The sequence below is a fragment of the Quercus suber genome, unplaced genomic scaffold (genome assembly GCF_002906115.3).
Source record: "Quercus suber isolate HL8 unplaced genomic scaffold, Cork oak 2.0 scaffold_791, whole genome shotgun sequence".
In the NCBI taxonomy this organism is placed as follows: domain Eukaryota; kingdom Viridiplantae; phylum Streptophyta; class Magnoliopsida; order Fagales; family Fagaceae; genus Quercus; species Quercus suber.
This window is the reverse complement of record NW_027070227.1, coordinates 173,342-200,061: the sequence shown is the minus strand read 5'-3', so window position 1 is coordinate 200,061 and position 26,720 is coordinate 173,342. Positions and strand designations below refer to the sequence as shown.

The window sequence follows — 26,720 nt, the reverse complement described above, 5'->3', positions numbered from 1 at the left end:
GAGCAGTTAAAAGAGATGACCAACCAGAGGAACAGCCTTGACGCTGGACTCAAAAACGCTGAGGCTCAGGCTGAAGATCAGTGTAAAAGGTTGCACATGGCAGAGATCAACCTGGCAACTGAGAGGGAGCTGGTGAAGGGTCTCAAGGCTGAACATCAAAAGGCTAAGGAGAGCGCCTAAGTAGCCGAGCAGAATGCTCGATTGGCCCAAGAGGTAGTGGAGGCTGAGAGGAAGGTAACTTACCGGCTGGGGGTGGATGAGACCGGGACCCAGCTTACAGAGCAATTTGCCTTAGTTGGTCGAGACTACTACGACATAACCTGGCGAATGGCGTTGGATGCTGCTGAAGTCCCCCCTGAATCTGACCTAAGGTTACTTGGGAGTGTATACTATGATCCTGAAATCCGAGAGCTCCCAGGGTCTGATCTCCCTCCTCTTACACAGCTCCCTGAGGCTTCGGAGTAGTCCCTAATCGGCTAACTCCCACCAGCTAGCCTCGAGGTTTCCAAGGAATCTGGTCGGCCCGATGATCCGAACAAGCCTGTTGAGGCTCCCCAGGACAAGGGCAAAGTTTTGGCAGAGAAGAAGAAGAGCCTCCCAGAATCCAAGGACCAAGCTGCTGATCCCTCGGTCTCTCAGAAGAAGGCCTAGAAATTTAGGGGTTTCTATTTTGTACTTATGATGTTTTCTTCTGTTATGCAAAGATTTTGTAAACTTTTTTTTTTCTTTAATTAATGAAACTTTTTTGCTTTTATTTCTTGTGTCTCCGTTATATTTCTTATGACTTGTTATTGTTGTAAATGACTGTCCCTTTTAATTGAGGTAACAATATAGCTAAACTCATCCATCATATCATGTAGTTGACGTAAGTAGTTAAAATTGGTACTAAGAAGAACAGTTAGTACAAGGCTTACCAACAAGCCATGAATGAGTTTAGGTTTAAACACTTAGAAATTATAACGGAGTGTTAACTAACCCAAATCATCTGGTCCGAGGACTACATGGCATGAATGAGTTTAAGTTTAAACACTTAGAAAATTCTAACGGAGTATTAACTAACCTAAATCATCTAGTCCGAGGACTACAGGCATGAATAAATTTAAGTTTAAACACTTAAAAAATTGTAACAGAGTGTTAACTAACCCAAATCATTTGGTCCGAGGACTACAGGCACGAATGAATTTAAGTTTAAACACTTAGAGAAATTGTAACAGAGTGTTAACTAACCCAAATCATCTGGTCCGAGGACTACAAGCATGAATGAGTTTAAATTTAATCACTTAGAAAATTGTAACGGAGTGTTAACTAACCCAAATCATCCGAAGTGTTAACTAACCCAAATCATCTGGTCCGAGGACTACAGCCATGAATGAGTTTAAATTTAATCACTTAGAAAATTGTAACGGAGTGTTAACTAACCCAAATCATCTAGTCCGAGGACTACAGGCATGAATGAATTTAAATTTAAACACTTAGAGAAATTGTAACAGAGTGTTAACTAACCCAAATCATCTGGTCCGAGGACTACAGGCATGAATGAATTTAAGTTTAAACACTTAGAAAAATTATAACGGAGTGTTAACTAACCCAAATCATCTAATCTGAGGACTACAGGCATGAATGACACTACAAGAAAATGTATTTTTAGTGACGAAAAAATTCGTCACTAAAAGTTCAGTTTTTCGTCACTAAGAACTTTTAGTGACGAAATTCGTTTCGTCACTGTAGCCCCGTTGCTAAAAGTCCTGGTGACCAAAAATTTCGTCACTAAAAGTCCGATTTGTTAAAATAAAAAAAAAAAACTTTTAGCGACGAAAATGTTTCGTCGCTAAATGTTTTCCTCGCTAAAAACAGTATTTAATGACGAAAATATTTCGTCACTAAAACCATTTCAGTTTATTAAATCATATTTAGTGACGAACAATTTCGTCACTAAAACTATTTTTGAATACATATGTGACAAAAAAATTCGTCACTAAAACTATTTTTAAGAAAATCCATGCACATATAGCAACTAAAATTTTCGTCACTAAAACCATTTCTTACAAAATTCAACTGCATTTAGTGACGAAATATTTCGTCACTAAAACAATTTTTAGTTGCCATATTTGTGACGAAAAAATTCGTCACTAAAACTTATTTTTTGTTTTTATTATTTTCATAACGTTGATATTAACGTGTAACCTGTCGTTACATTATTAAAACCTCACATTTGATTAACACATTTATTTTAACAACACATTTATAAAAAATCGATCCATACATTCCATAAGTTAAAATTAAAACAAGTATCAAATTCAAACTCCTTCTATACAATAATTGTTTGCAACACATACAATAACTTAAGATGTTTTATAACAATACAAAAAATGTAGCATAATATAATTAAAACCCCCTAAAGCCAAAAGATGTCCTTATATGTCTTCAAATAATGCCAAAAGTAAATCCCCTAAAGCCACCAATAAGAAATCTGCACAAATATAAAAGCACTACTACATTAAAATCATAAAGTAAAAACATTGACTATGTTATAAAAAACATTTCTAACAATTAGTTTCAAATGATACATAAAAAATGAAGTGTTCTAACTTAAAGATAAAGTACTAACCAATAAGTGATTTAACTTGAAATTAAATAAAGGAACACAATTGCTACTAATCAACAAGTTTCATTCACATTTGCAAGAAATTAAAAACACTCCTAATATGAATTTAAACCACCTTATAACACTATGCAAGCCACCCGCTTGCTCCAACACAACAACCCACCACAAAACCAATCACAAACATCACAACCATAATGCTTACAAGTATTGAAATTGAATAAAGGAACACAATTGCTACTAATCAATAAGTTTCATTCACATTTGCAAGAAATTAAAAACACTCCCAATATGAATTTAAACCACCTTATAACACCATGCAAGCCACCCGCTTGCTCTAACACAACAACCCAGCACAAAACAGATTTCCAACATCATAAGTATATATAGAGTTTTATAAGTTTTTAACTAGAATATACTTACTTTGCTCAATCTAAGTTTACAACTTTCAGAAAAAATCCAAAGTTAACTTGTGTTCTTCACCTTGTTCCTCATAATTTCTTCAGCCACAAAAGAGAGAGAGTTGGACATCAAAGAAAAAAAAAATGTAGCGTACTCCACTAATGAACCAACTCAAAAAGGCACTAACCCATTTCTTAATTCACCACAAACTAACATTCAAACACACCCACAACTCAAAATTTAGCAAGCCTTGCCTCCATTATGATTTCACCTCCATTTATAAAGCATGTAGGAAATTATAGCACAAAGCTGGAGAAAACCAAAAATCAAGTAAACCCATTTCTTAACCATTAAAAAAAAAAAAAAAAAAATCCCATAAAAATCACAGCCATCTCATTGAAACCAACAACCTAAAACCAATCAAATAGAAAATGAGATCAAATACCCATCTCATTGAAACCAACAGCCATCTCATTGAAACTAATAGCCTAAACTTTTACATCTTTGCTATCATGCTTGGATATTAGTAATACACTTAGTAACAATAAATAACAACAAACATAACATTTACACCATGAATTTGGAGAAACAAAAACCATATTTGATTGTTGACAGACCAAATTTAAAATTTATAAGAACAAAAAGATAATAAATAAATAATTACAAAAGTGGTTTGTCATTAATTACAAAAAAGTTGACAAGAACACACCATCAAGTATTGACCTTTAGAGCACAGGTAGTTCAGCCAGTACAGTGTCTTGTCATTAATCACTATAGGATCGTGGCATACCTATACCAAGGATTAGGAATGGTGTTTAGAGGGAAGGGAGAGGACTAACTCTTAATGTGTAGCCCTTAGGCACAATGGGCTTCCAATGTACTGAAAGAAAAAATGAGAACAACACATTAAACATATCAATAAATTCAGAACCACATGTCCTCATTCTCGTATAAATTCATGAATTTAGACTAAACATAGATTGAATACCATAAGATACAACCACTCCTCTATATAGCTACCTAGTCTTAGCTGCCAGTACAGTGTCTTGTCATTAATCACTATAGGATCGTGGCATACCTATACCAAGGATTAGGAATGGTGTTTAGAGGGAAGGGAGAGGACTAACTCTTAATGTGTAGCCCTTAGGCACAATGGGCTTCCAATGTACTGAAAGAAAAAATGAGAACAACACATTAAACATATCAATAAATTCAGAACCACATGTCCTCATTCTCGTATAAATTCATGAATTTAGACTAAACATAGATTGAATACCATAAGATACAACCACTCCTCTATATAGCTACCTAGTCTTAGCAGGGTATTCACTATTTGTTCTTGTTTGACCAAGTTGAACATTTTGATAAACTGAAAATTCAATTTTGCATTTTCTTCTGTTTTCTCACACATTCTCAACAATGAAACAATAAGTAATACTGAAACTTTTTGAACCATACAAGAACCCAAAAAATGCATGAAGCCCCATTCTCAAATTTCACATACATTCACAAACTCAACCATCCCCTCCAAAATTCACAAATCATTCAAAACCCACATCAAAATTCATAATAAAAAGACCCAGATAGTGAAAACAGCTATAAAAAAAGAAGAAAAAAGAAGGAAGTAACTGACCAACCATGTCGAAAACCATGCACTGGCCGGACCCCTCTCTTCCGAAATCGAAGCGTCGTCGATGCGAAGCTCAAATCGTCTCCGATGCAGAGCTCAAAGCATTGCCAATGCGGAACTCGAAGCGTCGAAGGAGGAAGAAAAGCATCGCTGGTACGAAGAAAAGCTCGAAGCGTCGCCGATGGGGAAGTCGAAGTGTCGTCGATGAAAGCCGAAGTGTCTTCGATGCAAGCCAAAGCGTTGCCGATGCAAGCCCAAGCGTCGCGTCGCCGATGCGGACGCCGAAGCGTCGCCGATGCAAGCCCAAGCGTCGCATCGCCGATGCGGAAGCCCAAGCATCGCCGATGCAAGCCCAAGCGTCGCGTCGCCGATGTAGAGGCCCAACCATGGCGCCGCTAATGTGGAAGCCCAAGCGTCGCAAATACAAGCCGGAGCGTCACCGATGCAAGCTGAAGCGTCGCCGATGCAGAAGCTGAAGCGTCGCCGATGCAGAAGAAGGCAACGCTTATCAGCGACGGTTCATCAGTGTATCGATGAGTGGCTTCTCTTTTTTGTTTGGGTTTCTCTGTTTTTGACTAAAAACTCTTGTGGGTGATGTTTTTTGTTTTGTTGAGTGGGTGTGTTTGAGAGTATTTATAGTGGGCAATAGCAACGAAAACATTTCGTCACTATTGCCCACTTCTAGTGACGAATTTCTGTTTCGTCACAAAAGGCCCAGAATTTGTGACACTTTTAGCGACGAATTTTATTTTCGTCACTAAAGGAACCATATTTTGTTAAGAGTTTTAGCGACGAAATTCAAATTTCGTTGCTGTAGCATACTTTTAGTGTCGAATTGTAATTTCGTCACTAAAAACATATAAGTGCAAAACTATTAGTATTTTTAGTGACAAATTTTTTTCGTCGCTAATTCTTCCTTATAGTGACGAAAGGATTTTCGTCACTAATATTATCCACAACAATACCTACAGTGACGAAATATTTCGTCACTAAAAATTTTAACTTTTAGTGACGAAATATTTCTTCATTGTAGATTTATTAAACTTGCGCCAAAATTTCCCTCCACTGGCGCCCATTTTTCAGATTACAATAGCGACGAAATTTATTTTTTGTCGCTTAACGTTATTATTTTTTTCACTTTTAGTGACGAAATTCATATTTTGTCACTAAAGCTGTATTTTTAGCGACGAAAAATATTTCCTCACTAATTTTCGTCGCTAAAAATACATTTTGTTGTAGTGTGAGTTTAAGTTTAAACATTTAGAGAAATTGTAAGGAGTGTTAACTAACCAAAATCATCTGGTCCGAGGATTACAGGCATGAATGAATTTAAGTTTAAATACTTAGAAAAATTGTAACGGAGTGTTAACTAACCCAAATCATCTGGTCAGAGGACTACAGGCATGAATGAGTTTAAGTTTAAACACTTAGAGAAATTGTAACGGAGTGTTAACTAACCCAAATCATCTGGTCCGAGGACTACAGGCATGAATGAGTTTAAGTTTAAACACTTATAGAAATTGTAACGGAGTGTTAACTAACCCAAATCATCTAGTCCGAGGACTACAGGCATGAATGAATTTAAGTTTAAACACTTAGAAAAATGCGCTTCAAATGATAAGTCGGCATGCTGATTAAAGGAAAAGGCCCGATTAATAATAGTACCTTTTGAGGTTGTTTACATTCCAACGGCGGGGTATCACATGGTTATCTAGATCTTCAAGGAAATACGCCCCTATGCCAGCCCCTGAAGTAATACGATATGGCTCTTCCCAATTAGGCCCTAATTTCCCCCAAGCGGGGTTCTTTGCAGTGCCGACGACTTTCCTCAGCACTAAATCACCAGGTTCCAAAAGTCTTGGCCTTACATTGGTATCGTAGCCCTGCCTGAGCTTTTGTTGATAATGTGCCAAACGAACCATTGCACTTTCCCTTTTTTCCTTAACTAGGTCCAAACTCTTCTCTAGCTGCTCATTGTTGTCGATCAGATTGAACAAAGTGGTTCTTAAAGTCGGGAACCCATTCTCTAAAGGTATTACAGCTTCAGCCTTATAGGTCATTGAAAAAGGGGTTTCCCCGGGAGATCTACGAGGTGTAGTTCTGTAGGCCCAAAGTACATGCGGTAATTCTTCTACCCATTTGCCCTTTGCGTCGTCCAATCTCTTCTTTAGGCCATTTACAATGACCTTGTTGATGGCTTCTGCTTGGCCATTACCCTGGGGATAAGCTGGGGTGGAATATCTGTTCGTGATTCCCAATTCGCTACAATAACTCCTGAACGCTTTGCTATCGAACTGCAGACCATTGTCCTAGATGAGAGTATGAGGAATCCTAAAACGGGTGACGATGTTCTTCCACACGAACTTTTGTACATCTACATCTCGGATGTTGGCAAGAGCTTCCGCTTCGACCCATTTGGTGAAGTAGTTAGTGCCGACCAGCAGGTATTTCTTGTTTCCCGCGGCCTTGGGGAATGGCCCCACGATATCCAAGCCCCATTGAGCGAATGGCCACGGGCTGGATAGTGGGTTGAGGGTACCACCTGGCTGGTGTATATTCGGTGCAAATCGTTGACATTGATCGCACTTCTTCACATATTCCTGGGCTTCTTTTTGCATGTTCGGCCACCAATAACCTTGTGTAATGGCTCGATGAGCCAAAGATCTACCCTCAGTGTGACTCCCACAAATCCCTTCATGCAGCTCTTCCAGTAGCAATTCAGCGGCTTCAGGATGGATGCATAGTAGGTATGGTCCTGTATAGGATCGTTTGTACAGTCTCTGGTCCTCAGATAGCTAGAACCTGGTTGCTTTCCTTCGGACTTTATCAGCCTCCCCTTTTTCTTTGGGCAAAATATCACACTACAAGAAGTTAATGATAGGATCCATCCAACTAGGCTCGGCCCTGATCTGGTGAACCTGCACTACCTCTGTCCCTGCTTCCGTAGGCTCCTGCAGGTCCTCAACGAGGATGACTCTCGGTAGACTTTGCGCCGAGGAGGTGGCAAGTGTGGCTAGGGAATCGGTGTGTTTATTACCATTTCTGGGGATGTGCAGAAAATTAAAGAAGCCAAACCCCGACCGCAAGCGTTTAACTCGGCTCAGGTATCGCTGCATTCTCTAATCTTTCACTTCGAATTCACCTTGCACTTGACCTACAACCAGTCTCGAGTCAGAGAACGCTTCCAATGATTTTCCTCCCATTCTCTAAACCATGGCCATTCCTATCAGCAGGGCTTCGTATTCGGCTTCGTTATTCATGGCTGTGAAGTTCAGTCTTAGCGATTTTTCGATAACTATCTTCTCTAGAGATATTAATACTAGTTCTACACCAAAAGCCTTTTGATTTGCTGCGCCATCCACGTACATTTCCCAATGAGAAGGACTTTGTTGAGAGATCATGCCAACCGATTTTTCATCCATGTCTGACATTGGTATCGCTTCTTCTAAATAGGGTTCCATGAACTCGGCCACTAAGTCCGCAAGGATTTGGCCTTTGACCGACGTGCGGGGCATGTACTTAATGTCGAAAGCCCCTAAGATTGTACCCCATTTAGCAATCCGTCCGGTGTAGTCAGCATTTTAGAGTATAGCCTTGAGTGGGAACTGAGTAAGGACGATGACCGTATGGGCCTGGAAATAGTGAGGTAGCTTTCATGTACCAAGCACTACTGCTAGGATGGCCTTCTCCAGTGGCAGGTAACAGATCTCGGTTTAATGCAATGATTTACTTACGTAATAGACTGGTCTTTGTACACCGCAGTCTGCTCGGATCAGTACCAAGCTCACAGCACAGGGAGCCACCGCAATGTAAGCAAACAAGACTTCGTCCGGCTCAAGGCTGGACATAATTGGTGGCAGACCTAGATAGTCTTTGAGTTGCTGAAAGGCTACAACACATTCTTCAGTCCACTTGAATCCCTTCCACTTGTTGAGCAAAGAGAAGAAGGGCCGACACCTGTCTGCCGACCGGGAGATAAATCGGTTCAAGGCAGCAGTCATTCCAATCAGTTTCTGGACTTCTTGGGGATTCCGAGGAGCTCGTAAATTGTTGATTGCCTTTATCTGGTCGGGGTTAACCTCAATACCCCTATGGGTCACCATGTATCCTAAAAACTTGCCAGACCCCACGCCGAATGAGCATTTGGAAGCATTTAGGCGCAGCTTGTACTCCCTAAGGACTTCAAAGGTACTTTCAAGGTCCTTTACATGCTCAGTAACAATTTTGCTTTTTACCACCATGTTGTCAATGTAAATCTTGATGTTTCTACCGAGCTGCGGTTCAAACATCCTCATCATCATCCTCTGATAGGTAGATCTTGCGTTCTTTAGGCCAAATGACATTACCTTATAGTGGTAGTTACCAATAGGTGTGATGAAAGTGGCCTTTTCCTAGTCGTCCAGGGCCAAAGGTATCTGGTTGTAGCCTTGGAAGGCATCCAGGAAGCTCATCCGAGGATGGCCGACAGTGGCATCCACTAGTTGATTGATCTTTAGCATAGGGAATGGATCTTTAGGGCAAGCCTTGTTTAAATCGGTGAAGTCCACGCACACTCACCATTTCCCATTCTTTTTCTTCACTACCACAATATTCGCTAGCCACTCGGGGTAGAAAACTTCCTTAATGGCTCCAGCTTGTTTGAGCTTCGCCACTTTTTCCCTTACTGCCTCAGCGTGTTCCTTGGATGGGCGCCGAGGAGGCTGCTTCTTAGGGGTTACTAATGGGTTGACTCTCAGATGTTGACAAATGAATTCCGGGTCCACCCCTGGGGCTTCATAGGCGTCCCAGGCAAATACGTCAAGATTTTTCTTGAGGAACTCTACTAACTCTTCCCTTTCCGGAAGAGGCAGCTCGGATCCGACTTGAAAGAATTTTTCCGGATTGTCTCCGATGGTGACTTTTGTCAAATCCTCGCATCTAGCTCCTTTTTCTGGATTCTTGGCAGGCAATTCCCGAGACTTTAATTGCTATAAACCCTTTTCGGCCCTAGATGAGGACTCGGCTTCGGGTTCATGTTGAATGGCGGCCATTAAGCACTGGCGGGCTGCGGACTGATCCTCTTGGATCTCATAGACTTGTCCTTCGGATGGGTATTTGACTTTCTGATGCAAAGTAGAGGAAACAGCCCCTAGTGCATGAAGCCAAGGTCTGGCTACGATTGTCGTATAAGGAGAATACACATCCACAACTACGAAATCCACCTCCACCACTTCAGAACCGGTTTGCATAGGTAGGCGTATCTGGCCTTTCGAGGTGACAACTCTTCCTTCGAAACTCACGAGGGGAGAGTTGTATGGCGTTAAGTCCTGAGGTTTTAGTCCTAGCCCCTTGTAAAGATCGGGGTACATTATCTCCACAGCACTGCCCTGGTCCACCATCACCCTCTTCACGTCGTATCCCCCAATTCTGAGGGTAATTACTAAGGCATCGTCATGGGGTTGGATGGTCCCCATCTTATCCTCATCCGAGAACCTTACAACCAGTTGAGCTGCTACCTTAGCTCTCTTCGGATCTTGGCAAGGATCCGTTGTGGATGAACGGGCAACTGACATCACCTTCGATGGAAAGGATCCTGTTCTTCTTGGTGTGGCAAAGACGACATTAATAGTTCCTAAAGAAGGCTTGGATGGGTCGTTTCTTCGGGATTCTGAGCTTGTCTGACTTTCTCGGCCACTAGAGTGGTGCAGGAGGTGTTTTAATTTACCATCCCGGACCAGTTGGTCCAGGTGGTCCTACAGGCTCCTACAATCCTCCGTGGTATGTCTATGGTCCTGATGATACTGGTAGAAGAGATTATGATTGCGCCTTTCGGGGTTCCCCACCATCTTATTCAGCCATCGGAAGAATGGTTCACCCTTAATCTTTTCTAGAATTTGGTGCACTGGCTCTTTGAATACAGTGTTGACTGTTTGAGGGTTTGTTGATCCCGTCGCAAAAAAATCCCTCCGCGGTTTACTGCCGCTGAATCGATCCAACCTGAAATCCTTTCTTTCTTGGGGGACAACCTTTTCCTTGCCCTTCCCCTATTGCTGATCTTCCCCAACTCTTTTATACTTTTCGATGCGGTCCATCAGCTGACGCATGCTAGTGACTGGCTTGCCAAATAAAGATGTCCTTAAGCCGTAGTCAATGGGGAGGCCGAGCTTGAACGTGTCGAGGGCTATCGCATCAAAGTTGCCCTCCATATAGTTAAACATCTCCCAGTACCTTTCCGAATACGCCTTTCAAGTCTCACCCTCTTGCATGCTTAAGAATAGTAGAGAGGACAAGGGCCTGGACACTCTTCGGTAGGTGACAAAACGTGAACCAAAGGCTTGAGTGAGCTCCTTGAAGGAGCTGATGGAGTCTTCCGTCATGCTGTCAAACCACCTCATCGCAACCAGTCCGAGACTGGAGGGGAAGACCTTGCACATCAAAGCTTCGTTCCTGGAGTAGACTGCCATTCGTTGATTAAAATGACTGACATGTTCTACTGGGTCCATTTTACCATTATAGATGGTAAACGCAGGCTGGTTAAAACGCCGAGGGAGTCTCGCTTCTTCAATCCTGCGTGTGAAGGGCGATCTAGAAATTTGGTTCAAGGCCTTGCTTATGGCATCGTTCCCTACACCTCCACGTGGTGGGCTCGGAGGTTGCTTCTCATGACGACGCTCCTCCTGGTAGGAAAAGGACTCATTGACTGACGTTCGCGATCTTTGTTGGTAAGTGGGATCCTGTTGGTCGTCGGACTCCTCATTGTAAAGTGAAGGAACCCGTTTCCGTTTTGCATGACGCAGCTCTCTTATTAACTTTTTAACCTCTAGCTGCAAATCTCGGTTCTTCTGTGCATGGGATACATAACTCCCATTATGTGACTGGCTTTGCCCAGTGTGCACGATGTGCGTACTGCCCTCACGATCTTGTCTCTGTTCCAAATTAAGGAAAGGGTCCGCATGCTGGGATGCCCTAGACTCTACCCGTTGTTAGCTTCATTTAGTCATCCTCAACTGTTGTTTTCACTCCTGCACAAGCTCTTCCCACAGACGGCGCCAATTGTAGGGTCTGATTTGGTGGCCCAGGCCCAAGAAGGGTGGGTTACGAGCCCAATGAACCCAAGACAATGAATTTGTAGAGAGTGGGTGAAAGAGCTGGGCTAGTTGCAAATTAAACAGTGATTGGTTATAATGTTTAAGGATTCATTGACACAAAATCATGCTCATCTTTCCTGACAAATATGTGTGCGAGGAGATATGTTATTGAATGAAAGATGATTACAACTCTTGGAGCTACAGTAAAATTATTTCCTCCTTCTCTCCACTATTTATCCGATCCCTATTATCAGAGACCTATTCTATTTATATAGCACCCTCTCCCTTCATCTTCATCGTCCACTTGTTCTTCATCTAGGCATCCACTTGAGTGCATTTCCCATCAGGTATTCTCTTTACCCCTCCGTGAGTGGTAGTAGCTGAGATTACACTGTTCAAGGGTCTTCTCCACATTAATGCGGCCAGAAAAGCAGCTGCAGTGCATTTAATGCGGTGGTGGCAGCTTTTCCTTGAGATATTTTCTCGTTCTAATCATCTCCAGATATGCATAGAGCTTATCTTTGTCGTTGGGATTGCCAGAGAGTCCATTCGAACCTTCCATTCGTTGGCTGGGTCAAGACTATTTGCGTCCGAGGAGTATAACCTCTTCAGACAAAAGGTGACTTCTTCGGATGCTACTCTTCCTACACTTCTGGGTTGGTTGCGTTCAGATGAATTCTACCCCAACCCGCTATTACTCCTCGGATGTACAATACTCCTTAAGACAGGGCCCCCAGCCTAATAGGTATGTCTGGGCTTTTACCCCCCACAATTGTAGATAAGTTTGTAACTATAACGTTATTCTAAAAAGAATCAATAATATTGTTAAGGGGGCAAAATGTAATTTTAAATATATACACATTAATATATTTTAAAACAAAAAAAATTTGGGGGGGGGGGGGGGGGGGGGGGTGTGCTGCGAAGCAGGCCATTCCTTAAAATAGTACGAAAAGAAAAAATTCCTTCAAATGAAAAAAAAAAAAGCAAAAAAAAAAAAGAGGAAATTTATTAATTTAATCAGAGCTTTACAGCTGGTTACCACAAAACTACTCTGTCCTCCACTATCGATTTAAGAAATAATAATAATAATAATAATAATAATAATAACAATAAAAGTACTAGCAAGTGGGAATCAATGACTTGTGCCACGCTAAACACTAAAAAAGTAAAGGATAAAGGCACTTGAGAGTTGAGAGTAGCCCAGAAAGAAAATTTCGACTGGATTTCGAGCATCGCAATCACTACTACTGCTACTGTAAGTTGTCATTTTTCACACATATTATTCATCCCTTTTATTTCTTTTCTTTCATTTTTTTCCTTGAAATGGAAAAATCCATATCAAATTGTTTTCTTCTTCCTTAATTTACTTTCCTGTTAGTTTTTTTTTTTTTGTTATCTATATTATAATTCAAGATTTTTACTACTATATTTCCAACGGTTTCCATGAGCACTCAAGGAACCTCTTCCTCAACATCTCCGTGGAGTTTTAGAAATTATTTTGTAGATCTTGTATTTGTTGTTCGGCGATGGATGGGCGTTTGGGTTTTTAGTTTTTAGGAATAATGAAGAACTTGAGAGAGCGGAATCTATTTTCTCTAGCGCTCATAAAAGAGAAGGGGAGATTACACTTTACACCTAAATTATACCCTTTTTACACTTATTTTTAAACTATTACTCGAGTAACACTTGTTAGGCTAGGCTTTGTGGAGCCTAGTTGTGTTTTATCTGAATTAGGCTAGGCTACAGTCTTTAAAGGGATTTTTTCTGAGGTTTAGGCAAATCTTTGGCCCCTTTTTAGCCCATTGGTGAATCCTGTGCATAGGGATAGAAACCGTGGTTTGGTGATTACGGTTGTGGTGTGTTGTTTTGAGATAGAAAAATGTACTGCCACATATTGTATTTTTCCTTGCGAATAGTGAAATCCCTGCAATTTTGTGAATTTGAGCAAATTTTTCGAACCACGTAAATATTGGCTTGTGTGATTGTTTTTTTTGGGTGCATATTTTTTATTATTATCTATTTTGCATCTCATAGATCACAGAATTTCGTGATATTCCCTACAACACTTGCCCCTAAACTATTACCCGTGCAACACTTTGCACCCCATCCCAGGGTTAATAGTTCAGGGAAGTAAGTGTTCTTTCTCATAGTTTAGGGTCTAGGAGGTAAGCGTAAAAGATGTCATAATTTATGTGGATAAAGTGTACATTCTCATAGTTTAGGGGCTAAGTGTAGAAAGAGGTAAGTTTAGGGGGGTAAAATGTACATTCTCGTAGTTTAGAAAGGTGAGTGTAAAAATGGTTATAGTTTAGGGGGTAAAGTGTTATATTCCCAAAGGAAAAAGAAAAATCAAGATTTGCTATTATTCTTCAACATGATTTTTTTTTTCTCTTCAATTAAAATTTATTAAAAATAGTTTAATATTTCTAGTATATTTCAACTGTTTCCATGAGCCATGAGCTGCCAGGGAGCCTCAATGTCGTCACCATATCCTTCTTCAACACCTTAATGGAAATATGAGGTGTTTCTTAGTTTAAGAGGCATGGACACCCGTAGAGGTTTTACTGACCATCTATATGCTGCTTTGCAACAGAAGGGCATTTTGACCTTTTAGGGATGATGAAGAACTTGAGAGAGGAAAATCTATTTCACCAGAGCTCTTGAAAGCAATAGAAGAATCAAGGTTTGTTATTGTTATTTTCTCAAGAAACTACACTTCTTTGACATGGTGCTTAGATGAACTTGTCCATGTTGTTAGATGCAAGAAAGAGACGAAATCAACTATTTTTCTCATTTTTTATGATGTGAATCCATGTCATGTACAGAAACATATGGGAACTTTTGGACAAGCCTTTAATGAACACGAAAAATGTTTTAAAGAGAACTTAAAGAAGGTGAAAATCTGTAGAGCTGCTTTGAGAGAAGTGACCAATCTATCTGGTTGGCACTTACAAGATCCGTAACTTTCCATAAGAAATATATTTCTTTTGATTTTTAAATAGCTAATGTTTTCTCAAAAATCATGATGTGTGTGCGTGTGTGTGTGTGTGTGTGTGTGTATACAGTTATTAGAATGCAACATAATATGCATGGATTGAAATATTACAAAATATATTAGTTAAGATTTTTTCGTATTATTAGAAATAGCTTGTGACCGCTGCTTTACGACATAGGAAACACTATTGCAATAATTAAAAAAGGAACTACTTGATTTAAGGACAACTTTCTATGAATTATAAATCTATTAAGATTTTCTATTATCTTCGTTTTTTTTTTTTTTTTTTTTGGGTAAATTATAATTTATGCTTTGTGGTTTTGCTATTTTACAATTTAGTTCACAAAATTTTATTTTTGGTGGAAGGTACTTGCCATGGCACCAAGTTTTGACCTCTTGACAGACTACAGATAATGTATGTATGTATGCATTTGTTTATATTTCTGTTTATCAACATATAATTTAAAATTCACATATTTTATAAGCCCTACTATTGGCCTAAGTACATTAACTCAATGTATTAGCTTAAATAATATATATTTTTAAAAATATTAATATTTTTATAATATTTTTTATTATACTAGCTGAAATATCAATACAGGCCCAAAAATTTCCTGGTACTACTAGTATAAGCCAGTATAATCCGGAATTTTATGCTGTACATATCGATACTAATTTTATAGCCGGCATGATATATACCGCCGGTATGAGTACAATATTGACTTCCTTGTTTATGACACTTTTTAGAAGTCAATGTGATGCTTCAACAACCAAAAATTACCTTTTGTCAAAGTATTGATTGGATTAAGTTTTTACATTGGCCATGTAAGTCCTTTTTTAAAAGGATTTAGATTTGGCCCAATCATTGTTATGGGTTAAATAAAATCCTTAAAGTGCGTTTTAACCATTTTATTCACAAAGAAATTGTTGACATAATTATATAGAAGTAGAGCTTCTAGTAGTTTATAATGATATTAGTGCCTAAATAGAAATTCAAAGAACACCTTCTCTTAAGGGGAAAAAATTCATAATTTGGGCCTTGACTGAAGAGGTAAAAACTTCCATATTTGCTAGCACTAAGGCTTAATTTTTATTATTTGTACTCAAGCAACCTAAAAATTTGATGGATCTATTTCAACTAAGTATAATGAAAAATATAGCTCTGAAATATATAACTAATATAATATACAATTCTTATATGAGTAGTTCTACTTCTAATCCACGTTGCATGAACTAATGAATTCACATATGTTTGAGCGAGGAGTATTCTTGCCTAATATTTCTCTTCCTCTACTGTGGTTTTTTAATCATGTTTGGACCATCATGTAATTATTTTATATCTTGTTCACAAGCATGAGTCACAATTTATCCTAAACATTGTGAAAAATGATGATTTTATAATTGGTTTAGGACCATCTCATTAATATTTCCTATCTTCTTTGCAGGCATGAGTCAAAATTTATCCAACACATTGTGAAAGAGATGATGGATAAATTGAGATCAAAATCCTCAAGCATTACCAAAAACTTTATAGGAATACAATCTACTATGGCAAAATTGATCCCTTCGTATTTAGGTTTTGAGAATAATGTTTACATGATTGGGATTTATGGTATGGGAGGATTGGGAAAGATAAATCTTGCTAGAGTTATTTATGATGAGTTTCATAGTCATTTTGAAGGCTCTAGCTTTATTGCTAATGTTAGGAAAATTTTAAAGAAATACGGGCTTCCTAGATTATAACAACAGCTTCTTGCAAACATTTTGGAGGATAGAAAAATAGATATAAGGAATGTTTATGAAGGAGTTGAAATGATTAAGAAAAGGCTGTCATAAAAAAGTTCTACTTATTATAGATGATATCAACCAATTGGACCAATTAGAAAAATTGGTTGGAGAGTTTGGATTGGGGAGTTGGATCATCATAACAACTAGAGATGAACATGTGTTGGTCCAACATGGAATACTTAAAAGATATATGCCTAACGTATCAAATAATGATGATGCTTCAAAACTTTTTTGTTTGACAGCTTTCGAAATGGAGCAACCCAAAGAAGATTATATGCTAGTGGCCTTCCATTAGCTCTTGTTACTTTGGGTTCCTTTTTGGTTGGAAGAACAACAGATGGATGGCAAAGTGCATTGGACAGTTTCAAAAAATATGAAAGGAGAAATATTTGATATACTTCAAATAAGTTACGATGGACTATAAGAAATGTGGAAGGAGGTATTTTTAGATATTGCGTGTTTCTTTAGAGAGAAGAACATATAGTAATATAGATATTAGAGAATTGTGATTTTGATGCAATAATTGGTATAAGTGTTCTTGTGGAAAAATCTTTCCTAACCATAGATGACAACAAAATTTTGGAGATGCATGATCTGCTAAAAGAAATGGGTGAAAAAAATTATTTCTAGAATCAGGTGGAAAGCTTGGAAAGTAGAGTTTATGGCTTTTTGAGGACTTGCTTCGTGTATTGGAGAAAGCTATTGGAGAAAGATATGGTAAGAACAATAACAGCTATAATTTTATTTCAGCAAATAAGATTTAGTAGGTATAGTGACATAATTGTGTTCAATAAATTAGTTCTTTTTAAAAAATATACTCCAATAGGTAAGTGGTTACCTAAGTATTAAAGTAGCAAAATAAAGAATAAAACATTCATTTACCATGCTAAGATATTGTCAATGACGATTTATTATATTTTGAAAAAATAATATCTTTTTGTAATTGTTTATAAAATTGAATTCATCTTTCTTGACATAATCAACCAATCTTTCATTTCTTGGTTACTGTCTAGAACAAAAGGCTATCTTAACATTTTTTTATATTAGTCTGTAGGCTTTATTTTCTTTTTCCATCACTGTAAAAGTAATGTTGTAATCGCCTATTTATTCCCCTCATAGTCTTGAATTTCCAAAAGGTAGAAGTGCACCTTTCTAGTTTTAATGTATGAGTTTTAAATAGATTAATAAGAAGAACAAAAAACTTTAAAATAAGTTGTACTACGATCTATTGGTTACTAATTGGGCCTAACATGTAGTATATTTTACTATTAACATGTGATGTTGTACTACAATCTATTAATTGCTAATGGGACTCTTAATATCTGTTTGGATTACTTTTTTGAAAATTTTAGAAGTTGCGTTTTGAAAATGTGTTTTTTAAAATTAACTTAAGCGTTTGGTAAAATATGTTAGTTGTATTGATTATATGAAAAATTGCAATATAAAAATGCAATTTTTGGGTGATTTCCAATAATGAAATTGTAATACGAGAGGAGGAATAAAAAAGTCAAATTATTTTTAGATGGACCAATAATTAAGAGGGCTTTATGTGAAAAACTCAAGGAGTAGATATTTTTGTCTTCTTTGTGGCTTTAACAGTGTTTAACTTGAGTAGTTCTAGACTTCTAGTACTCTTATCATTTGCTTGTGTGAATCACTGAGCTTTTGCTTTTGAAATCATATGCAGCAGAAGATATTCAAGTCATAGCCACATACGGGAAAGAGGATTCAACTTTGAAGAATTTGCTGGAGTTTTTTCAAGGATGTCTAAACTTAGATTGCTGATTATTGATGGGCAGCACATCCCAAATGCTCTCAATCATGTTCCTAAGGACCTAAGATATCTTCCGTGGAGCTTCTGTTCTTTAAAATGTTTGCCATCCAGTTTCCAACCAAAGAAGCTTGTTCAACTTGACTTGCGGTGTAGCAAATTTGAATATCTTTGGGAAGAAGTAATGGTAAATTTTGTTCTTATAACTGCCTTTCTATTATTCATTATTTATCTTTTCTTTAAGTATAGCTCAAAGTGTATTTGTGCTTGTTAAATTAATTTCTATCTTTAATGAAAGTTCTTTTTTTATTTTTTATTTTTTTGGTAACAGCATTCGGTCAAGCTAAAGTTCATTGATCTTGTTGTTCCAAAAACCTTTTTAGGAAACCTGACTATTCAGGTGTTCCGAGACTTGAGGGACTAAAACTTTCTTGGTGCGACAGTTTGGTTGAGATCCACCCATCTATTGGACAACTCAGCAGGCTTAGGTACTTATATCTGCAAGGCTGCGAATCTCTTACTGATCTTCCCAGCATGTCTGCTGAAATGCAGTCCCGTATAATCTCAAATTTCTTCCAAGCAACATGGATGATTTGAAGTCTTCTGAAAAACTCATTCTTTGTGGATGCTGAAAACTAAAATGGTTGAAAAAGTTCCCATCAACTGTAAGATATATAAATGCTCGATTTTGTTTTTCCCTAAAACCGTCACCAGCATTGGTCAAACTGAGTAGCTTGTCACAACCTCGCTCCCAGTCATGTCTGTATGATGAGAGCAGCAGTGAACTGGCATTTACAATACTGTACTGTTACCTACAAGAAATCTCTTCTATCTCTCTCTCTCTCTCTCTCACATTGTTAAATAACAGTTACCTACAGGCTACAACAATAGTTGTGTTTTTGGTGCAGGGGCTCCTTCACTGTAAAACCAATTATGAAACTTGTACCAAAAGAAAAGAGGATGTAACTATAACTGAATTTCAGATAATTGTTCACGGGTTTGAAATTCCTTCATGGTTAACTCATTAAAGTGTGGGGAATTCAATAAGCATGGAGCTACCTTTTGGTGTAATAGTAAATGGATGGGATTTGCTATATGTGCATCAGCATCAGCGGGATTTGGCGTTAGAGTTCGTGTGATAGCCCTTGGTGATATGCCTCTGAACTTTTCACTACGTAGATGCATTGTGAGGACAGTATATGGCTATTTTATTTGTCTCGTGATGATTGGGTTGCTACTGTTGGGAATGGAGAATGCAGTAAGATTAAGGTTATAATTGAGACCTATGACTCAGCCATTCATGTACGTGAATGTGGGGTCAATTTGGTATATGAGCAAGAAGTGGACGAGTTCAACCAAAAAAATGCACAATGTTTGATTGAGAGCTTTGGTAATGACCATCTCAAACATCCTTCCCATTAATATTCAATCCAACTTTATCTTATTTTCTTTCTAGCTATACATTTGGTTTGTCACTCGCAAGTAAGTCTTGTCATTTTTCTTTTTCTTCTTTTGGCTCACCATGCGCAAGCAATCCCAATCACCCTATAGTTTTTGAAATACATCATCACTTACAAGAAGCATAATATTTAGTAAAACATTGGGCAAGTAATTAAGAATATGATCTAGATAGGAAATACATTCTCAAGCTTAACCCGTTACATTTCTCTAAGGATTTTGCTAATTTAGATTGTTCAATCCTAATTTGTAACTATCAAAGTATTATGCTATTTTGCATATTCATTTTGTGAAGGCAAATGCAATACAACTTTTCCTGATTTGAAATGTGAAAATTAGAGACTGTATAGTGTTTCCTTTCCTACCATGTATATTCTTTATAATCATTGTTGTCATGCCTTCTTTAACAGGTAAGAAGCAACTCCAATTACACTCATCAATAATGAGTGAATTATTATTGTGGTATCATACTAACTCAAGTTTTCACATATATGCAGATGGTGATGATGATGATGGTGGTGATGATTGAAATGACTGCAGAAGATGGTGCTCATTTTTTTTTTTTTTTCATAGGATGAATTTCAATTGAGGCTTTGGCAAGTAGATGTGCACATGCATTTCAATCAGGCTAACCATGTTTTAATGAAGTTGTATTTTGTTCAGTTACAATGATTTGGAAACTTGTTCAATTGGCATATCTGTGCATCTTATTTTAAAATGGAAATAGAGTTGAAGATCTACTTATACAGGGGATCTAGGTCTAGACAGATAATGAGTTAAATGGTTTTACTAATAATATTTCTTGTTGGATGAATTTCAAGTGAGTTGTGCTATTGGATTGCATACAAACCAGGTAACTTTGTCACATTTCTCTGTTCTATATGGATTTGAGTTAATGTCTATGAGACAGTGATTTGTGAATTTTGAAGTAGAACTTTAAGGTTATAAGTTTTTATCAATCTAGCCATAGTATGGAATAAGCATTAATTTTAGTATTCAGTCTTGAATCAAAAATTGCAAGTTTCAAACAAGTTCACTTCCATTAAACTCTGTTATTTTCTACTATGCATCAAGGGTTGTTATAGGGCGTGTCTGGCAACATTTAGGAGCCTAGTTTGCAGTCTAGTATGTATATTTTTGGCATTCGTTGTACACTTGAGAGGGAAAGGCCTTTGGATCAGATTCTTGACAGGATCTATTGAACAATCATTTCTTCTTGCTCTTGGAACAAATTTAACTAATAGGCAAAAACAGATTAATGGGCAATCTTTGGAGTTGTTCCTTTCTTTAAAGTTGCTTCCCTAACCTATCATTTCCCTCTTATTGTGCAAGTTATGTTCAATTTACTTAATGGGCACTCAAAATACAAGTGTGCTCTACATTCCAGACTTTCTTGTAGAATACATAATTTAGATCACCTGTGTAACCCCAATGCAGCATTCTGTCCAGAGTGCCTATTCTATTACTCATTACTAGCCAACAACAGAATGCACGTCTTGTAATAGCTTGAGAGAATCAGATGATTTTCCCTAGCTGATTTTTATTTTTATTTTCTTTCTACTTTCTTTAGTTTATTTTTAATGAAATTTCTTATTCATAAAAGTTTTTTTTTTTTTTTTTAAATGAAGAGAGAGAGTGGAAGGGACTCTCACCAAAGTTACTCCACTTTTAGGTTCTTTACATTTAGACCAACCACTTCTTGATTATGGCTTGCCAGTTATTGGACTTGATTGTTCAGACTAACCATTTGTGCTGTCAAATGGTGGCTTCAGCTTTCTTTACATTCCAATCACTTCTGCATTTGTGCCAATGCCCTGCTTTCATCAGCGTAGATTAGAAGGCACATCTTTTGATTTACCAATTGCTAATGAAATATATGTATCCATAGTAAAGCTGCAAAATTGCTCAGCTTAATCCAGTATTGGGCTATCGAAACTTTGGTCATGTTGAAACTAGACTACCTTTGTCCTTGACTGAACCTCAGCTAGTCTGCTTAGTCTATGTTTTATGTTGGTTTGAGCTCATTCTTGTTCACAAGCCTAAGTGAACTTTATTAACTAGCCTAAAATCAACAACATAAAATCTGTTAATTTACTAATACAAATTAGCAATCCAAAAGCATAATTCTTTGTCACTGATGTTTGTTTTTTTATAATCACCATTGATGCTTGTTTAATCCATTGTTGTTGTTATTATATCATCATCACATCATAATTATAATTTTACCATACATGTCTTCTGGTTTGAGAATCTAATATGTCAGACTAGGAGATATAATTCAGGCATCATGATAAGTGAATTTTTGTGGCTGCTAAGCAGTGTGTGGGATGGCTGGTGCATTAAGGGCTTTATACGAACAAGCCAATGGGGCAGAGCTATTCCTTCTGCATATGGGAGTTCTTTCACTTTTCTGTTCCTTCTGCTGGAATGGTTTTGTAATTCTTTTTTGTTCTTTCTGTCAAGAAAATGGTAGTCTTCATTTTTTGGCTACGTGTATTAAGTATATTCACATTTTGTTGCATGCCAATCATTATAGTATGCTTCTAATTTCTCACTGTATGCAGCTTGGCAATTACTTATACGTGTTTTCTTACTCCTGAACTTGTTTATGCACGGTATACAATTGTTTTGAAAAAAAATGCATCAAACACTTTGTAGAACTCAGGCTTCAAATGAGTTGGGAGGTGGGAATCCACAAGCAGCTAAATGAGTGTCAAGATCATAATAGTTCTTATAATTGCTAAATGAGTGTCAAGATCATAATAGTTCTTGTAATTCAGAGATGGTTATCGTAGGCATGATTCTCTTCAGTTGCTGCTATGTTTTCGGCTATGCCTTAAGCAACGAGAAGGAAGCTGTGGATCTATTGCGAATATGGTCCCTTTTATTTGTCTCTCAATAATCATGGATGGCTTACAAGCAGTACTTTCAGGTAACTTTCCCACATTTCTCTCATGTAAATGGGCAATTATTTAGAGCAGAACTTTTGAAGTCATAACTTATTTAATTCATGGTATCAACTAAACATTCATTCATTATTCAGTTTAGAATATTTTCTTTACAATTTAGAAGTTAACTAATTGTAAAATAATAATAATAAGTAAATAAATAAGTAAAGGTATCAAACAAGTATACTCTTGAATAATCTTCTGTTTTGGGTTATAATAGTTGTGGCCTAATCATCCATTATCTTTCTTCAAAACAATGTATAAGTTGTGAATCTTCCTTGATGCAATGCCATTAACCCTGCAAAGTCATTTTCTGCTTTGCATCAGGAGTTGCTAGAGGAAGTGGCTGGCAGCATATAGGAGCCTATGACAATTTTGGGGCATGTTATCTGGTTGGTGTTCCATTAGTTATCGTTTATGCCTTCGTTGTACACTGAAGAGGGAAAGGCCTATAGATTGGACTATTGACATGGTGTACTGTACAAGCATTTCTACTTGCTCTTAAAACAAGTTTCACAAATTGAGAAAAACATGTTATTATTGCGCCCCACCAATAATAACATGTTTTTCACAACAAATAATTTGAGAAGTGTTATATTCAAAATATTTTCACAACAAATTTTAGTTGGCAGATTGTTTAAGGTTTTTAATTTGAAACTACTACTGAAATTACTCTCTCCCCTATTAGTAACAGCAAGTAACATTTCACTATATAGAATTTTTTGTAAAAATATTGTTGATATAGAACTTTTCATATAATTTGGCTAATCCTTATTGTTATCCAATCATATAGAAATGCATATTTTTACATTACGAAGGAATTCATTAAAAATAAATAAATAAAACATAATAATATCATTATTTTGCCATCATCACAGTTTGAAGGCCAAAAATCCTCAAAAAAAAAAAAAAAAAAAGAACTTTCCAAAGTTATTTTTGTGTATCAACGCTTATTATTAACGTGATAGTTATTTTACAAGTATAAGCTTTTATGACGTGAGGGGAGGCAAGAGTTGTCAAGGTTCAAGTCTTTAAGAAGGAAATTCATACACATATACATTTGAATTAGGTTAGAGGATAATTATATTTCAAATAAGAAGTTTAGCAAAAAAAAAAAAATTATATTTCAAATAAGAAAAACAAAAGTTTTCTTTGTGGAAGATTTTGGGCGTCGAGGAGGCCAGAAGCTTCTTTATCTTTAGTAAGATAATAATGCAATTTGATTTCTCCTACACCTTAAGAGGGACTTGTCAAGCTTTTCTTTGCAAATTATTTGTAAATTGCTTTCCCTTTCTATTTTTTTATTTTATTTTTTTAAAACTTTATAGTGACTACACTGAACTTTTACAATCAAGATATATATACGTTCGGTAAAATTATATTCGTCTAGTCCAATCGCTTAGGGTTAAATTTCAGTTGATTCTAGGATATGAGAGGGACTCAATTTCCGTTGATTCTAGGATATGAGGGGGACTCTTGTTGGCCTGTAGCAGATAACATGACACAGAATTTTTTTTTATTTAAATGACACTATAATTCCTTGGACTATCTTTATATTAATATATGCCAAAATGTAATGATATTATGATGCGACTTGTGTTTAGTAGCCAATTTTATTGGACATCTTGGGATATGGACACGCATTTATATCTTAATGTCTGATTAATGACATAATTATTAATATTTAATTTTTTTAGAAATTTTGTAAGTATGAAAGATATAAGAAGAAAATGTAATTCAATGGTGAATATGTTAAAATTCACATTCAATAAAAATATATTGGATACTAAATTTATAGCCAATCTTTATCACTTTATAATTTGCCAAATAATAGATTGAAAAATTTAGCACCAAACAAGTTCAAGCCAAACTTTCTCCTCACAGCTCTTATTTGTCTAAGTGCCAATTAATCATTTTAGTTTCACACTTCCAAATCCCAAATTCCAGACCCCTTTAATTTGTTATACGAGAATACATATATATATATATATAAGGGCTTTGTTACAAGTTAAAGGTATGATTTATTAAATTTTGCTTATATATATTTTTTTTTTTACAGATCTCTCTCTTATTATTGGGCGTGCGGGGATATGATAATTTGGTCATTGTAGTGAATGAACAAATTAATTGGACCAGGCATCAAGCCCCACTACGGTGGGCCATGAGAAGATAATCATGAATCTAAATTGTTTAAGTTTTACTGAATTAACTTCTTTGTTTTTTTTTTTTTTTTTTTAATGTAAATATATGAGTAGATGACGTAGTTTGAAAATTCTTCAAAATATTATGAAGTTGGAATAAGTTTGATGTCACAACTTATGCCACAACTCGCCATATAGGCGAGTTGTAGCACAAGTTGTGGCACCAAAACTACTCTATGAAGTAGTCCTTCCCTCATCAAAGAAGAAAAAAGAAGGAAATGGTCCACATGAAATCAAAGCATTGAACACATGCAGTAGATTATTCCCCCCTGAATAAAGATGTTTAGAGCATTAGCATCTGAGAATGTAAAAAAGTGTCTATTATACATTCTTAAAACCTACTTTATTTTTTTTATCATCTAATTTTACAACCCACCCAAAATTTTAGTTTCTATTTTTACATACAACTCATTAAAATAATATAAACTATACCAACAAATAATACAAACAAATCAATTCTTTCTCTTCTCTCCCATCTCTTTCTTGCCACTTTTCCTCTCTCTCCATTAAAATATTAATTTATATTTTTACAACCCATGAATAGTAGGGTTGTATATATACAACCTTACTATTCAAAGATGGTATAAATTTTTAGATACCCACCCCTGTATGTAGCATGTTTTTAAAGATATAAGTTGTAAAATAGCAACTAGGGGAGTTTTACACCTCCAATGCTAGTGCTCTAGGAAGTGATCCAAAATTACCTTTTTGAGTTATTCTTTTTGTTTATTTATCTATTTTATGACTTTTTTACCCTTAAAAAAATTGGTGACCGCCTAAATTTTGTTTAGACACATGATTAAATTTTGGACAAAGTTTGATAATAAACTTGATTGTAAATTAACGCTCCATTTGTTTCAATAGAAAACATTGTATAAAGATAGTTTTCCATGTTTTCCAATTTTTGGTAACATTAGAAAAAATGAGTCAAATAAAAACTATCTTTGATCCATATAAAAAGTATGACTTATTTTTAAAGACTGTTTTCCACTAATTTTTTTTTTTTTTGGAAACAATTCTATGTCACAGTAAGCTAAATAAGAAAAGTTAAAAGATTATTTTTCAACTCATTTAAGTTTACTACCAAACATAAAAAAAATGAAACAGTTTTATTTTTTTGAAAAATGACCAATTTTTAGAAAATATTATTGTCGAAACAAATAAAGCATAACGCTACAACTTCACTCTATTTTTTTATTGGAGGTAAATTTTAATAAAACATCTCCTTCAATGCTTGGTCTCCAAGCATCGTGTAAACAGGCAAACAGCGATACAATGGGCGGTTTCATTTTGGTTTTTGTTTGTTATATCTATTTCTTTTCCTTCTTTCTCTGACCTGATGGGCCCTGTTGTTGTTTGTAATTTTTTTTTTTTTTTTTTTTTGAGAAGGATTGTTGTTTGTAATTTTGTATACGGCATAGTTAGGATATTTTGCTTGGCCGAATTATATATTCATATGTCAAATTTATAATTATAAGTATACAAAATAATCAAATTTAAAATATAATAATATTATTTCTAAACTCAAATCAATGCATCTAAAACCAAAATTAAAGGATAGAATTAGTTAGGGAAAAAAATGAGATGATGAGGAAAAAAATCAAATTTGTGAAGAAAAAAACTCAGAAGTTCAAGCAAATGCCGTCAATGCACACAATAATGCATTTTTGGATGCAAAATACACAGTGCATTGCACTTTTAAATGCTTATAACATATAAAAAAGAAAAGACACATGGTATATAGGCATTTGTTAAGAAAACAGAACCATGCAAATAATAATATTCTTTTTCCCAAATTATAGACACACGTCCCACTAGGACATATCAGTGTACTCTGCAAGTCTCAATACAAATGCTC

At 36.4% G+C, this 26,720-nt stretch overlaps 1 protein-coding gene and 1 long non-coding RNA gene across 6 annotated transcripts; one reads left to right on the top strand and one right to left on the bottom strand.

Moving 5' to 3' along the window:
• Positions 1-9,601: 9,601 nt before the first annotated feature.
• Positions 9,602-10,186, bottom strand: LOC136064888 (uncharacterized). Its single transcript, XM_065767302.1, has one exon. It carries the CDS (start codon positions 10,184-10,186, stop codon positions 9,602-9,604), a length of 585 nt encoding a protein of 194 aa, XP_065623374.1.
• Positions 10,187-12,829: 2,643 nt separating this feature from the next.
• Positions 12,830-23,330, top strand: LOC112003360 (uncharacterized). 5 transcript variants are annotated; one of them, XR_002881954.2, is made up of 9 exons: positions 12,830-12,956; positions 14,295-14,384; positions 15,063-15,111; positions 16,142-17,201; positions 18,172-18,442; positions 18,587-19,057; positions 19,164-19,645; positions 20,211-22,645; positions 22,989-23,330. It is a non-coding gene; the product is annotated as an uncharacterized LOC112003360 (long non-coding RNA). The 5 variants fall into 5 exon arrangements; XR_002881955.2 differs by having other exon boundaries at positions 18,175-18,442; positions 18,587-19,645; XR_002881952.2 differs by having other exon boundaries at positions 18,587-19,645.
• Positions 23,331-26,720: the final 3,390 nt, after the last annotated feature.

Excerpts from the sequence above, each read along its gene's own strand:
- LOC136064888 (XM_065767302.1), bottom strand. The coding sequence starts at position 10,186 with ATGTCAGTTGCCCGTTCATCCACAACGGATCCTTGCCAAGATCCGAAG.